Source organism: Bombus pascuorum, chromosome 11 (assembly GCF_905332965.1).
Source record: "Bombus pascuorum chromosome 11, iyBomPasc1.1, whole genome shotgun sequence".
Lineage (NCBI taxonomy): Eukaryota > Metazoa > Arthropoda > Insecta > Hymenoptera > Apidae > Bombus > Bombus pascuorum.
Window position 1 is genome coordinate 12,438,295 of NC_083498.1, and position 14,744 is coordinate 12,453,038.

At 42.6% G+C, this 14,744-nt stretch overlaps 2 protein-coding genes across 5 annotated transcripts; both read left to right on the forward strand.

The window, feature by feature from the left end:
* Window positions 1-89: 89 nt before the first annotated feature.
* On the forward strand, window positions 90-12,695 carry LOC132912233 (uncharacterized). 4 transcript variants are annotated; one of them, XM_060969491.1, is made up of 7 exons: window positions 90-418; window positions 3,298-3,441; window positions 3,951-4,112; window positions 4,521-4,697; window positions 4,973-5,233; window positions 8,629-8,885; window positions 9,201-12,695. In XM_060969491.1, exons 1-7 carry the CDS (start codon window positions 187-189, stop codon window positions 9,375-9,377), a joined length of 1,410 nt encoding a protein of 469 aa, XP_060825474.1. In that variant the 5' UTR covers window positions 90-186; the 3' UTR covers window positions 9,378-12,695. The 4 variants fall into 4 exon arrangements, with proteins under 4 accessions (XP_060825474.1, XP_060825475.1, XP_060825476.1 ...); XM_060969492.1 differs by having other exon boundaries at window positions 9,204-12,695; XM_060969493.1 differs by having other exon boundaries at window positions 4,973-5,116.
* Window positions 12,696-12,756: 61 nt separating this feature from the next.
* Window positions 12,757-14,714, forward strand: LOC132912249 (uncharacterized). Its single transcript, XM_060969521.1, has 3 exons — window positions 12,757-13,744; window positions 13,996-14,519; window positions 14,578-14,714. The coding sequence occupies exons 1-3, from the start codon at window positions 13,054-13,056 to the stop codon at window positions 14,641-14,643; spliced, it is 1,281 nt and encodes a 426-aa protein (XP_060825504.1). The 5' UTR covers window positions 12,757-13,053; the 3' UTR covers window positions 14,644-14,714.
* The last annotated feature ends 30 nt before the right edge of the window (window positions 14,715-14,744 follow it).

Here is a 14,744-nt window from a genome sequence, read left to right on the forward strand (position 1 = left end):
CTGGTGTTGTCGTGGCCAAGGTGTTTTGCAGACGGTTCGACGCGATATAAGGCGCTTGTCGGAGGCGTCGAGGGCGAGAGGGCGTTCAGGAGGGTGGGAGGGGGGAGGGGGAGGGCAGGCGACGGGGAAGGATGTCGATGCGCCGCCGGTGGTCGGTTTCGGGGGTTGACTCGCGCCGCGGGGGCGATGAGCGCACTTCCCTCCGCCCTGAGACTGACCTGCTGCCGTTCCTGGCTCCTGCTTCTCATCTGCTTCGTTTTCCTGGTATCCGGCTGCAGCTGCGACACGCGCCCGGATCGCCTGACCCGCGGATTACTGGCAGGTGATGACGTGCGCGGATCCAGCTACGACGACGACGACGCCGACGACGACGCGTATGACGACGACCAGGACTACCTCGAGCACAACATCACTGCGGGTGAGTGTTCCACCCGTGGACCAGAAACCGCGAACGCTCGATATTGTTAATTAGACGCGGCACCGTCTTACTATTCTAACGAAAGCTATCGGTTTCTCCGAAACTGCCAAGACTGTTGAGAACGTCCGGTTCTCTGACGCTGGTGATATTACGAGATATCGAGTCAGCCACTCCTGTTTGGATTTTGCAGTTTGATACAGTTTGATAGGAGATATGGACGACGTTGGTAACGAATCTCTGACGACGAGTGGTGCAGTGAAACGGGAGAGAGGACGAGCAACAGGAACTAGCGAGAGACTTAATAACGAGAACGGTCTCGCGATCCGATGTATCGATCGTTGATCGGTACAAAAGTTACCGATTAATGATTAGGTAATCGTATGCTACTTAGAAAACGATTCCCTCCGATCCTGTTACCTTTCGTTTCAAATCGATCGGCATGTGTTTCGATATTCGGTTCTTCCTCGGATCGATACGATGGTTCTCATTGAAGAATCGTTACGTTACTTTTCTCGTGAAACAAGGACGATCGAAGAAACGCGTGTGCCACGGAATTCTTGCCTCGCCTTCTTCGCGCATGCTCTGTACGAGCGTGCAAACACTTTGCTCCAGAATCTTCAGCCAGGGTACAAACACTTGTTACTGTCATTGTTATCGTCATCTAGACGTTTTCCCTCCGTCGGACGATAAGTAACCCTTGTCTGCCTCGTTAAATCCAACGAGAAAGCAGATGGTAAACGTTACAAACTGCAAAGTTCAGCAATTCTTTGCCCGTTCTTCTCCGAATCCGATCATCGAACTTGCGATCGTGTACGAATCTTCCGATACGACGGACGACGTTCTCGCTGATCGTGAGATCGTGTCGATATTTTCTCGTATTCGTCGAATGCCAAATTGCGACGCGATCTCGCAGAAATCGCATCGATGATCGTGGGAAAGCGTCAAAGTCTAAGAGAGGAATAAAAATAAAGGAAATATTTCGCGTGGAAATTCGCGAGTGCGCCTGCGCATAGATACAAGGGCAAGAAGAAACCAGTCCCTCTTGATTTTCGCGCCAACCACGCTGTCGGTATTGATTTTAATGGATGCTGCAAGCTCTCTCAATGTCTGCATGTGGGAGTCTGCACTCTGCCTGCAGCTGCGTGAGATTTCAAAAAGATCTCTGTTTCTCCTTCTTCTCCGCTCCCTTCACCCCGTCATACGTAACGCCGAGAAGGAGGAACGGCAGAAGGAGAAATATGGTGCGTCATTCGCTCTTGTTTCCTTGACGACATTCGCAGGAAATCTCCGCTCTGAAGTAGAGCTCGATGAGCGGTGAAAAAAAACACACACACACACACACACATTGGCAAATCGTAGCCTAATGATCGCTCGTCGTAAACTTCCTGAATCAGGTCAAAAAGCATAATTCTGCGTGCTCCGTTATTTACGCGACACAGCCGGGCTCGACCTCCTCCCATTCATCTGCAGTTCGAACGATCGATCGATCAGGGCAAACGCGAGCTCTGCACTAGGAACGAAGAAACCTATTTCTAGGCGAAAACTCGTACGTAAGATGTTCTCCGTTGCACCATCCCGTGCGCCCTCGATGGAAAGTTAATTAGGGTACACGCGAGAACGCGACACGATATCCCGCGGTTTAGCGTGTGTTTCTGAACGTTTGCCAACGTAGCTGATCATCGTTATGTTACCTCCTTAAACCTGGCCCATGCCATGATACATTTAATAACGATATAACGCGATAATTAAGGGGAAATCGATACTTGTCTGGCTCAGTGCCCGCGCCTGGTAACCCGACACAAATGGCGCAATTATCCCGAGGAAATACGCTCTGCTAATTTTCTCCGTCGGTTTTCCTTGGACGAAAACAAGTTTTATTAATCGTTCGGTTAGCGGCTAATAGAACGATATAATTCATCCGTGCATAAAATTATCGCGAATTTATAGCCGAATATTTCACCGTTTCGCGTTGGAATTACGCACCGTGATGAGGCTGAATTTACAAGTTTGAAACACAATTTTCAAAAATTAGGCCTTCGACGCGCATTTTCGTTGTTCTCGATTCTCGTCTTATTTCGAGCCACAAAATCTCCCTGACTTTTCTTACGTCACGAATTTACAACCACGATATATAGAATCATTGGAAAATCGACGCAGTTCCGACATCGTTTACAAAAGCGCACCAGATATCAAACATCTTTTGCTGCGAGAAAGTGGCCTGGATAGAGTGTGTAACAATGGCTTCTTTGCTTCGTTAATCGTTCAGAATGTATGCGCATTCGTGGCTCGACAAACAGACGCCCGTGACAACGCGCCTAGGCTGCACGTCAAAAGCAGAACAAAGACGCGTATCGAAACCGGGAATAATAGTTGAAAGAGGAACGATACCTCCATTGGAGACCGAAGCAACAGTGACAATAACGAAAATAACCGAGACCACTCTGCGGAATGAATGGACCTTCTTTTGCAAAAACGTTACCACTAAGCTAGCCGTGGCACGTAGCTATCTGTGAAAAATCCTACAAAGTCGCGTGTCTCAATTTTTCAACCAAAGTAGGTTCAACTAAAGAGAAAAAGAAGGCGATCTTTTACAAGTAGCGACGATCGTTTCGCATCTTTCTCGAATCAAAGAAATTTTGTGGCGACAGGGAGACACGAATCGGTCGCAAGATTTGATCGAAATCGAATAAAACTGAATTCTACCGTGCGATCAATGGGATTCTGAAGTTTGGACGGAGGAAAGTACGAAGCGTGGCCCCGATGCGATAGTCGTCTGGAACAATAGCGCACGCTATTTGAGGAAACAACCTACATATTTCATCTACTATTGAGAAACGTCGTAGATAATCCGGTATGCTATCGATTTCGTCTGTTTTCAGCGAAGGGGCAGTACCTGGGCTCGCCGTGCGATGTCTCGTGCAATCCGGAACTGCAGCACGTGTTCTGCGACACAGTCACTGGTTTCTGCGAGTGCGAGAAATTCTATCCAGTTCGTCTTGGGCCTACCAAAGGATGTGCCAAACGTACGTAGCTCGTTTCACACCCGATTCCACGTTATTTTCTCCTTCGAGTAGATCGTTCCGATAGCGAGAATTAGCGCGGTAACGCAGATCGCTAAAGTGGAGAAAATAAACGTGGATTATTCTGTCCAATCCGAACGACAATGTTTTACGCGCTTCTCGTCTTCGTCTCGCGCGGATTATTCGACAACTCGATTCGTTGCTTCCACGCGTTTCTTTAACTTTGATGAGAATCAATCGGATGCCTATTTCTCTTGTGTGATTTTCTTCCCACTTTTGAACAGCGCGATTAATTCTACACTCGTCGCTCCGATGCTTATTTCTTCGAATTTCAAGAAAATCGATCGTTGACCGTATTAAATAACATATTTGATTTTGTTTTTATCCAAAAACACAGTATCGCGTGGAATAATTTCGACGCGTTCGCGTTATCATCGCGCGTGGAAGATCGAAAACGTATCGCGTTTTGATAAAACAACGACGAAACAAGTAACGAGTAACCGGTTTTCCAGCTAAAAGACTCGGGGAGCAATGTTTCTATCGCGCGACTTGCACTTTTGCGGATCAACACTCGACCTGCACCCAGGTGCAGCACAATGCTGTGTGCGACTGCGAACAAGGTTACCATAGGGTCGCCCTATCCAGGCCTAACAAGAAGGTGTTCTGCGCCGAAGGTACACCGTGCCAACTTAGCGTCACACCGATTACACCATCATCAAAGTCAACCGTACCCGGTCTTCCTGCGTGAAATATCTAATTACGAGGAAAAGAATCTTCATTACGTACATATACTACATAGATTCTAATTTCCTGTTTCCTTTCATATTCGTATCGCAATTTAAATAGTAACGATTTATGTTATCAAGGACGACTTGCCATTTATGATAAATCATAGTATTTCGTAGTTGGAAAAGTGAATTTTCTGCATGCACTTAGTTCTAATTCAATGACCGATCGTTGTATGCACTGATACAGTCGAGATACGAATCAACGTCGCGTAAAATAGTTTTTCCAAGGACGCACACACCTCTAAAGAGCCCAAGTTCGGAATTGAAACATATAGCGCTGTAATCTGTTGGCAGATCTGGTGCTGATAACGACCGATATTCCGACCCTGCTCTGCATAGCATCGGGAATAGCGGTATTCACAGCGATGATATGCTTCGTGCTCAAGTTATTCAGTCGTGCGAGATACTCAAGGCCACGGCACTACGCCAACGCCAATCACGCGCCGCCCATGTTGTTCTCTAGCGACACAGGTGAGTACTCGTTTAAACGATCGACGATCAAGATACAAACAGTAACTCGGTCAAATAAAATATTCGAATACCTAGGAAAACACGTAGTTGTATTCTGTATAGTATCGTAATGTCGAACATACGGGCTCTTTATTCCACAACGATACAATTTTCATTAGGACGAAAAAAAAAAATTGCGTATCAAAGGAGTTAGGCGATTAAGATTGAAATTCAGAACGACGAAAGAGTCCAAATTGCCATGGGAAATATTATTCTTAACGAAAACGACCCAACAGGTATCCCACTGACGCTTCACGGTGGCCGACCATCCTCGCGCTCCAGTCAGAGGAGCAGCACAGGGGGACCTTTGACCTACGCGTTCTCGAGGAGGCCAAGTAGTGGTGGTAGCCGTGGTCCACTGGTACCAGCGTCGAGAGCAGGTGCGGCACGTGCCGCCGCCATCTTGCTTATATCGTGTCACCTGCAGGCGACCAAAGGCGGGAACAAGCATCGACGTACCCTTAGCGACGTAGCTGAGGGATCGTCCGACGGCCTCGGTAGACGATCAACGATCTCTTTCTAACTATCCTTTTCTGTCTTCTATTCTCACTTTTATCTGTCCGCGTCTCTCACATTCTCTACACCATCTGTGTGTCCGTTGTTATTCCCATTCTACTTCTATCTCTACGTATTCTTCTTCCTCTTCCTCTTATTCTTCTTTTTCTTTTTCTTCTTCTTCTACTTCTTCTTCTTCTTCTTCATCTTCTTCTTCTTCGACTCGTTCGAATCGCCCCGTCCTCTTTCTTTCGTCATTCGTTCAAGGTTCAACCCTTTGCGGTTGTACGTCTGCTCTTTTATCGTTTCAATCGTACGACAATTCTCAGACACTAAAGAACAATTCTGATTTTATATCGTCTTGAGCTAACGAACATTTCTTCCGCGCATTATAGTGTATTTTCTCTTGTCTAGAAAAAATATGTGCGTTATATAGGTAAATAAGATGCACATCTCTGCCAACTACGTTAGTAAAGAACGCTCGACCATTTAGCTTTTATAAACGAATATATCCAACGACAATGTCTGATGTATCGTGATATTCAATTAATTATTGATACGATAGTATATGGTAAATAGTATTTTGATTATTTGGACGTTCCGTTTGATCGTATTATCAATGTTTCTTCGATGAAAATGAATTCCGATTGCAAGATACCCACGTCCGAGCTCGATACGACCTCAAAGTGTTGATCGTAGAGTGATTCGCGAATTTGGACGTAGACGTAAAAAATGTAGCTTTGGAAAGAAGCTAAAGCGATTGACCACGTGAAATTACGAATATCTTTCCTAATTCTATAACGATCAGCTTCCTAATTCTAATTTCTTTTTGTCTGTTTTCTACACGAATCTATCGTCATTTTATTTCTTGTCCTTCTCTCACCATTTTTTCGCATTCTATCCTGCACGAGTCGCCTCTCGAGCGGGCGACACCGATGACGAAGAAGAAGATGGTGGTGGTGCTTTGAGTCGTGCCATACCGTTGTCGCTGTTGTGTCGTAGTCGTTGTTATTGATATTTAGCACCCTGATTATCCAGCCTCCCTCTCGCGTTCGCCGCGTTCCATTATTCCTCTCGTTGTCCTATATCGACTCTTACGTAACGATCTTTGATTACACCGAAGCGAAATCGATATCACGACGAGGCTTAAAGGAACGAGGGAAACGCAAACTCCGATCACGTTTTATCCTCCTGGACACGAACAACCCACCCTTCTTTCTCTGTTGTTTTCCCACGGTTAGAACGTTGAAATTTTTGTTGAAATTGCGTTATATTCTCCAAACAATGGCCGTGACAGTACTACCGATCCGGATAATCCCAAAATTACAACGTAACATCGAAAAAAGCAAAAAAAAAGAAACAAAAGAACGATATCTGCGCATATGTATCACTCCTCCCAAATCGTATCTTACACACTCATCCCGAATAGATAAAAAAGAATAATTTACCGATAAGAAAAACCACGTACACATACGTGTGGCATATTTATATCGTGAATCAAACACAAATGCTACATTGTCACGTGAAATGTGATTCTAATGTGTATCCAATATAATATAAAGCGCTGCACGAGTGTGTTACGAGATAGCAAGATGGCAGCGGCCGATTTCGTTGCTCGTTAACGAACGAACGTTCTCTGGTAAGACGTAGAGAGACACGAAATCTTTACGCACTAGCTAGCTCGCCGCACACGCACGCAAAATAAAAAAAAAAAAGTACAGTGCCGGTTCGCATGCGAGGGGTCAGCTTCTTTTAACAATTTTGACTTAAACGCGCCGAATTTTTAACGAACGCGTCTACCTTTTTTTTTCACTACGAACAATCGAGTGGTGGGGAAACGGGAGAAAATGAAATTTTCTAATTAAGCCTGCTACGTTTTTCAGCTGCTACGTTTTACCGCTGCTACGTTCTTCCGCTGCTACGTTTTAGTTGCTGCGCTTTAAAAAAATTGCCGCTTACTTTTCTTTTCTTTTTTTGTCAACAGCTGTAACGAGAACGAACGCTAAGGAATAAAATGAAAAATATATGTAGTATATTCGCCTTCTATTTGCCTGTTCGTTGCTTTCTCGCTTCTCTCTGTGTTTATTAAAGATCGATTTGACGAGTTTCGACGGCGATCAAAAGTTGCTTCGATAAAGGATCGATTGCGTTAAAAGACTGATCTACTTGTCTTGAAAGAAAAAAAGAATGGAAATAATTGTGCACGGATTTTATAAACGCTGAATGCGCTTGCTGGAAATCGAAGGACGGACGTACACGTCTCGAACGAAGCTTCTCTATATGCAACAGGATGCACGCGTATAACCGTTACTCTTTCTCTGTCTGGCTGCATTTTCTGTCGCCTTTTGTACGCGTCGTCGATCGATAAGAACCGCTAACAAGCTCCGTGAATTAGAAACACTTAAACAACTCGCAAGCACATTCGCATCCCCGCGTACACGTACACCTACATACGCGCGACGCGCTCTTACGTTCACGTAATAATTTCGCGAAATTAAATTGCTAACGAGGATCGAGAATTTGTTCGGAATTATTAATAACGATCTGCGTATATTTCGTTTGCTTCGAGATCCACTGGAAATTACACGAAACTACACGTACAGTGCGGAAAGTGTTGACCGTGTTAGCGATTCAAAGACGCAAACGTGGAGGAAAGATCGTGAGCGTTCGCTTTCGTACGTGCTTGCTTGATGCTGAAAAAGGCCGCTTGTTATTCCTCTTACGTTACATAACACCATGCAATGCTCGCTGTCGATGGACAATATCCACACGATGACAATTTGCACAGTCACTCGAACACCGAAAAGTCAAAGTCCCAATTTTCTTCGATCAACAGGCAAAAAACATTTCGCATCCGTTCGTTTTCCTTCCGATCCTTATCCATTTTCTACAAACTTAATTTGAAATTCGCCTGTCTCGCGCGCAATCCTAATTTCGAGTCTCTTTCTTTTCCCTATCTATCGGCTTTCCCGGAAATAATCACAGCACAGAGCGTCAAAAGCTTCTACGTTCGACGATCCTGTAAAATTAAAGAAATCAGCTGATGCGACCATCGAGCTTGCATACTCCCATGTACGAATAATTAGCTAGCGACCGAGGGATCTCGTTGATTCGACAACCAGCACCAGTAACTACGTACCGCTCCTATATGTATAGCCGAATATTGATAGAAACGATCGATAGAAACGTTTTACAGAGGCCGAGAGTCACGCTGGTATTAGCCGAGCAGTCGCAATTAGATTTCGTATTTCTGATTGATCTCTAAGCCTAGCTAATTGACTCTTAGCGTAGCGGAAGGGAAGAGCCGGGTGACGGCAGGGGGGGCGGGTGGGGATTGGACGTATAATTCTCTGTCACGACTTCTGGAATAAAATTTTACCCGTTGTTTCCTCGATAGGTTCTCGTCGCCCTAGCTTAACGTCGGTTCACAGTTCGACGTCCTCGGCCCGCAGTTATAGCGCTCGACGACTGGAAAAGGAGAGAAACGAGAAGGAGCAACGACAGGCGTTGCAGGAACTCAGGCTGGCGAAACAGCGGGAGCAACAGCAGCAACAACAGCAACAAATCGCCCCTACGCCTAGTCCTAGAACTCCGCACTCTATGGACGAGCTGTTGCCATCCGTGGAGGAAGGAAAGGAAGTGTTTTATAACGAGGTATTTTATAGGAACATTAGGTGCGTCGATTCGTTCAGTATCCGGTTGATCCTTTCGACGCTAACTTACGTTACAACTGGTAACGTAAGAATTTATAATTTACCAATTGTAACGCAATTGCCTGCCAAGCTATTCGGTATCGGAAAAAGTGTCTCGATCCGAAGCTAAATTAATTTACACGTTTGACAATTATAATTCCTCTTCCACGATCTATCCCCCTGTATTCGGCGATCCGAACCAGTTTCAAAGCTACCCTAACGCTACTTAAGTCCCAAATAATTGTCAGTCCCGCATTGAAACGTTGGGGTACACTAGCAGGTGCCGACCACATCGGACATGAGCGAAGAAACACCAGCGAAAACGACAGCCATTACGACAACCAACGTGAACGCGACCAGATTCGGTGAAATGGCTCCCGTCACGACCTCGACAACGTCCATCTTCGAAACGAACATCGCACCCCGTGCCACCGGTGACATCTTTCAAGTGTAGTTAAGGACTAGAAATATCGACGAACTCGTAACTCACGCGTGACTCGAATCGAATGGTTACAGGCCAGTGAAGAGACGTTAGTAAATTCAATACACGAACACGTAGCAGCACAGTTCCGAATCGTATAAAACAGAAACAAGAAGATAATGTCCCGAGTTTAAGAAAAAGAAAAAATAAATAAATAAAATGGCTGAAAACGTCAGGCGCCTAAGAGACACAAAAGGCTAAAAAAAACAAAGGGAAGTGCAGGTGTAAGATGCTCTGTCACGGACGCGGTGCTCGAATGAGAAGAAACTGTAGACAAAAGGTACAAAGAGGATCGCTAAGTTGTTAAAGTTGAAGTTTTGCTTGTGCCACGCGCGAAGGCCTAGAATTTACTCTAAAATGATACGTTTTTATTAAAGCTAGGTGCAAAATGATATGTACCTATACGTTAAGCCAGCTCTGAGTATTTAAAAAATGAATATAAAAACGCGAGATCGAATCGAAGTTAAAATCGTTCAGTGCTAAAATACGTAAGATTCGGGAGTATATGTGAAACCTGGACGTAGGTGCGGGGGAATACGAAGTTGTACCTGAATATAGAGGTGGTACGTATCGTGTATTTAAGAGATCAGAAATTTCAGCGGAATTCTGATCCGGTAGCGGAGGATTCTTTGTCCGTAATGGTAACAAAATTCAGATGACATCTTTCGGATAATTTACGTGCGTTATAAATCCCGAGAGTATAATTTCCAAACGACGAGAAATTCTTCGATCGAACGCTACTTCTACGTGCAATGTCCTATTTACGAAACTTTTGCAAAACTTGTGATCTTTTGAAACTTTTTAAACTGTTCCTTTATCCTTTTTTGTAAAACGATATTAAAACAGCAAAGCACGAGGTTTTATAATAGGTGTAACTCGTTTCGAATTTTCGTCCCTTTACGGACAAGAGGAAGGGTAAAGTTGATATTCCAGATGATTTTTTACAGCTTAAATTTTTTAAGCATTTACGAATCATTGGTTCGACGATAGAATTTTTTACGATGATTCGAACGATCATTAACGAGCAAAAGCGAGTGATCGAACAGAGAAAAAGAATCGAGCTTCGAGTGAACAGTTCGATGCTTTGTGAATTAACTCCTCGGTACCACGATACTCTGTTACGATTTACTTACCTATCAGTCTAATTGTTTTTCCAAGTAGGAACGAAATTAGGTTACAAACGAAGATTTTACCGATTTAAGAAGCGCAACGTTAAACTACAGTATAGTTCTTACTCGTTGTTTCTTTGTACCTTACCGATAACTTCTTACTATGCATTTATTAATCACATATCAGCAATGGAAAAAAATGATGTCGGCTTTAAACGAATTGTTGGAGATACTAGAGAGAAAGATGGAAAAATAATTATCATATTATTTCTATAACTATTTACGGCGATACGTCAAATCACATGGTTACATTCGGTAGAAGAGAACGATAATTGCCATAAATGTTTTGCCTGAAAATTAACTCAGACTTTGTATTTAGAAAGCACAAAGAAAGGAACATGCTATGTCCATGTACATATTTCGTTTTGTGTAAAAAGATATTGATATACCGATACGTTCGATCGTTTCGTTTGCTCGAACCGACTTAGCTGCGATAAAAAAAAAAATAATTGGCAGGGCATTCTCGAGTGGGTCGAGGCTAAATATACCTCTAATCTTAGGTAAATTACTCTGTGACAACAAAATAGAAAAACGTGAAAGATATCGGGCTGGTGCTTGGACGCGCACAACGATGTGGCACCAGCAAGAATCGTGCAAAAAAAAAACGCTACAAAAAATAAGAAAATATGCAAAAAACTGTGCTACCACTATTGCGATCTCGTAATCTCGCTTCTCTGCGACCGAAACTGCGTGAAGCACGAGCGGTTTCTCTCTTTTCCCTCGCTTTTTCTCCGGTGAACGCACTTTGACCAAACATCCAATCTCAACACACGCGTTACGAAAATCAGAATGAAAGAAAACTCGTTTCGTCGTGCGTTTCTTCCTCCGCGTACGGAGATACGAAATTATTTATCTCGAATCGAACAACTCGTTCGAGGTACATTGTGCAAATTAGACGATTAAATATTTCTCGTTGCCGTTTGACCATCCGTGACGAACCGCTACTTTATGGCATACGATCACGAAATGTTACGAAAGAGTAATTTCTGCAGCGAAGAAGCGGATGAAAAATGAACGACATAATTTAAGTACGTTTCTGTTCCCGTTTGTTAAATTAATCGTCGTTGAATCCCTTTTCTTTCTGTTTTTTTTTTCTTTTGGTTTTTGTAATTGTTGTTTAAATGCCAATGTAAACCGTCTCGTTGCATCGGTGCATACGATTTTCTCGAGTCGCTCGACTCGCCAATGTAAATTGTAGAGATAAAAACAATCGTTAAAAGCAAATTATATATATTCTATATATACATATTCTATATATACATGTATATACGTAAGAAAGCGAACATGAACGAGGGGCTGTATGGAATTTCACCGAAAGCGAAACTGACAACCATAAAGAGAGAGAGAGAGAGAGAGAGAGAGAGAGCAAAATCCCTTGTCTATATAGAACGAGAGAACAATTAAACAAAAGAGAAAAATATGAAAAAAACGTGTATCGACATCTCGTGTTCGAATAATTACGCTGCCTTTCCCGATCAAATAATAATTAAATAAATCTAAAAGAAGAATAAGAAAAGAAACACAGTAACAAAAATACAGAGAGAGAGAAAGAGAAGAAGAAAAAGGATGTAGAAACGAGAGTCTTAAGAACGTTCTTGCGACTACGCGATTCTACGTTGTAAGTGCTTGCGTGAACCAAGTCATTGAGTCATTGTTACACACATACACACGCGCACACACAAAAATACAAAACACACATACACGATCCTCCCCAGATCCAAACAAGAAATACGATAAAAAAAGGATAAAAAAAATAAAACAGAGCATATAAAGGCGCGCGGTATGACGACGATTGCACATCCAATTTATCGAAATCGATCGTATTCGAACGATTGCCAGTCTCTATTAAAACACACCGAAAGGATTTAAATTCTAATGAATTATATCGCCAGAACCCCGCATATTATTATCATTATTATTATCGTGATTATTATGATTATTATTATTACGAGATGATTCGGCTCGACCCGCTGCCTGATTTCTAAAAACCGAAGAAACGAACAGAGAGATTCGAAAAACGGTCGATGTTCAACGTTATCGTTTTATTCTATTTTAAATGTTTACTGTATAATAAAATTGTAATATAGTCGTTGGGCGAATAAAGCTCGTTTTTCGATATACATATACACGCATGTCACGGAACCACCGTTGCACCTTTCGCCCCCCATCCATAAAAGTTTGTATTATCTTTTCTCCCTGCTTTTAATTTCATACCGATCCTGCTTCTATCGAATGAAAGTGCTTTACGGTGTCACGCATAAGTCACGCTGAAACGTTCAATCATGTATGAACCTCCGTATTATCAGATCAATTAGCAAACTACGCGGGCCACGAATTCTCGAATTAAAAGCTCAATATTCCGTGTTGTCCCTGAGAAAACGCATCGTTTCGAGCAAACCTCGTTCTTTGATATTTCTCTCGCAAAGTAGAGACTTTTGGTAGAAGACTTTTAGAGACATTAGCAAAAAGAATTGACCGCCATGGAGGAAGAGATAAACGTCCGAGTGGAGAGCAATGCGACGAAACCAGAAAATACGTTACGTCCAATAATGTATATTTCTTGGTTGTTAGGAGTCGGAGTGGCTAGGCCGAAGAATTGTCCAAAATGGATCACCGTCGTCCTGCGAGTGATCCATTTCAGCGTGTGCTCGGTGATCGTCGCGTTCAGTGCAACGGACTTTGCAAATTTTGGCAAACAATTCACCAGCAAGTTATTCGAAATTATGTACTGCATGAACGAAACTGTGTGCCATCTCGCAGCCTATTACTACGTTTATCATATAATAAGACATTACGACAAATGGCCTGAATTGATGAAGATGTTGGAATCGTTGAATCAAAATATCAGCAAAGGGTTGCCGATCAATGATGAATGCGTGAAAATCAGTCAAATCTTGGCCATTATAATAGCGTTATTATGTGGTCCAGTGTCGCTAGCTGTTCATGTCCTTTATTACTATTTCATTGCACCCGATCAGATCTTTGTTTCCGATCTGTTTCTCTATTACACGATCGCGCAAACTTTAGTGAACAGCTTCGTGTTCGATGTCATCGTATACATGATCTGCCACAAATTTAGAGCAATCAACGAGATGATCAAACAGTTGGATGAGAAACTATCATCCTATTGGATCGCCTTGAAGATCAGAAGAATTAGAAGACTGCATAATGGTACGTAGAGAATGGTGGCTCGTTTCTTAGCGTATAAATTCAGGATGAGCGACGTAAGTGCAACAGAATCTTTCTGGTTGAAGGCAAAAATCTCCGAAGGGCAAAGTTTAAAATCAAAGGCAAAATTTATTTTCTCTCTTCGAATTAAAATATACGACTTTTCTTCCTCGTCCCTCGTCGCTATACCGCTATAAAACAATTTTCTCATAATTCTGTGCGCTTCATCTTTGTGATCGATCGATTTCTTGCAGAGATATGTTCCGTAATAATGACAGTGAACGAAATTTATGGCGTTGATCTGCTGTTGTGTTCTACGAACGCTTTTATAATGGTGGTCGCGAAACTGTTTAGAATCTACATGAGCGCCGCAGAACAGAAAAATGGTTTCATATTTCTGAACAACGTGATCTGGATAATTTATGTGTTTCAATTCATTTTGATGTGTTGGCTGTGCACGCTGACCCACCGAGAGATAGATAAAATTGGCCTATATATCAGTAAATTTATACTGAATACGCAACACTCGACGAAATTTAACAAGTTGTCTTACTTGGGTAACAAAGAGCCACAGCAATTAGGAATCTTCGATAACGAATGCCGTGATAATGTCGCCTTGAATCTGAATGGATTCGGAATGGAAGGTCTCCTGCGATCAACTTTCGAACAAGACTGTGTTCGAAACGAAATCAATGATTTCTCATTGCAACTGAAACAATACAGAATTACGTTTACCGCGTGTGATTTCTTTGAAATGAATAATTCTTTGCTAACAAGAGTGAGTACGATAATATTTGATATTTATATGATATTGTTAATTATATATTTACTTTCAGTTTATCAGCGTTATCACCACGTACTTGATCATTCTGGTACAGTTCTATAAACCGGAAGGTTTCTGAATATCAAGAATGAAAAACATTGATAAATCTGTTGAAATAAATCCTATAGACACTCACAGAGATAGGTAAAGTAAATGTGCGTAAGTAGAGAGAGAAAGAGA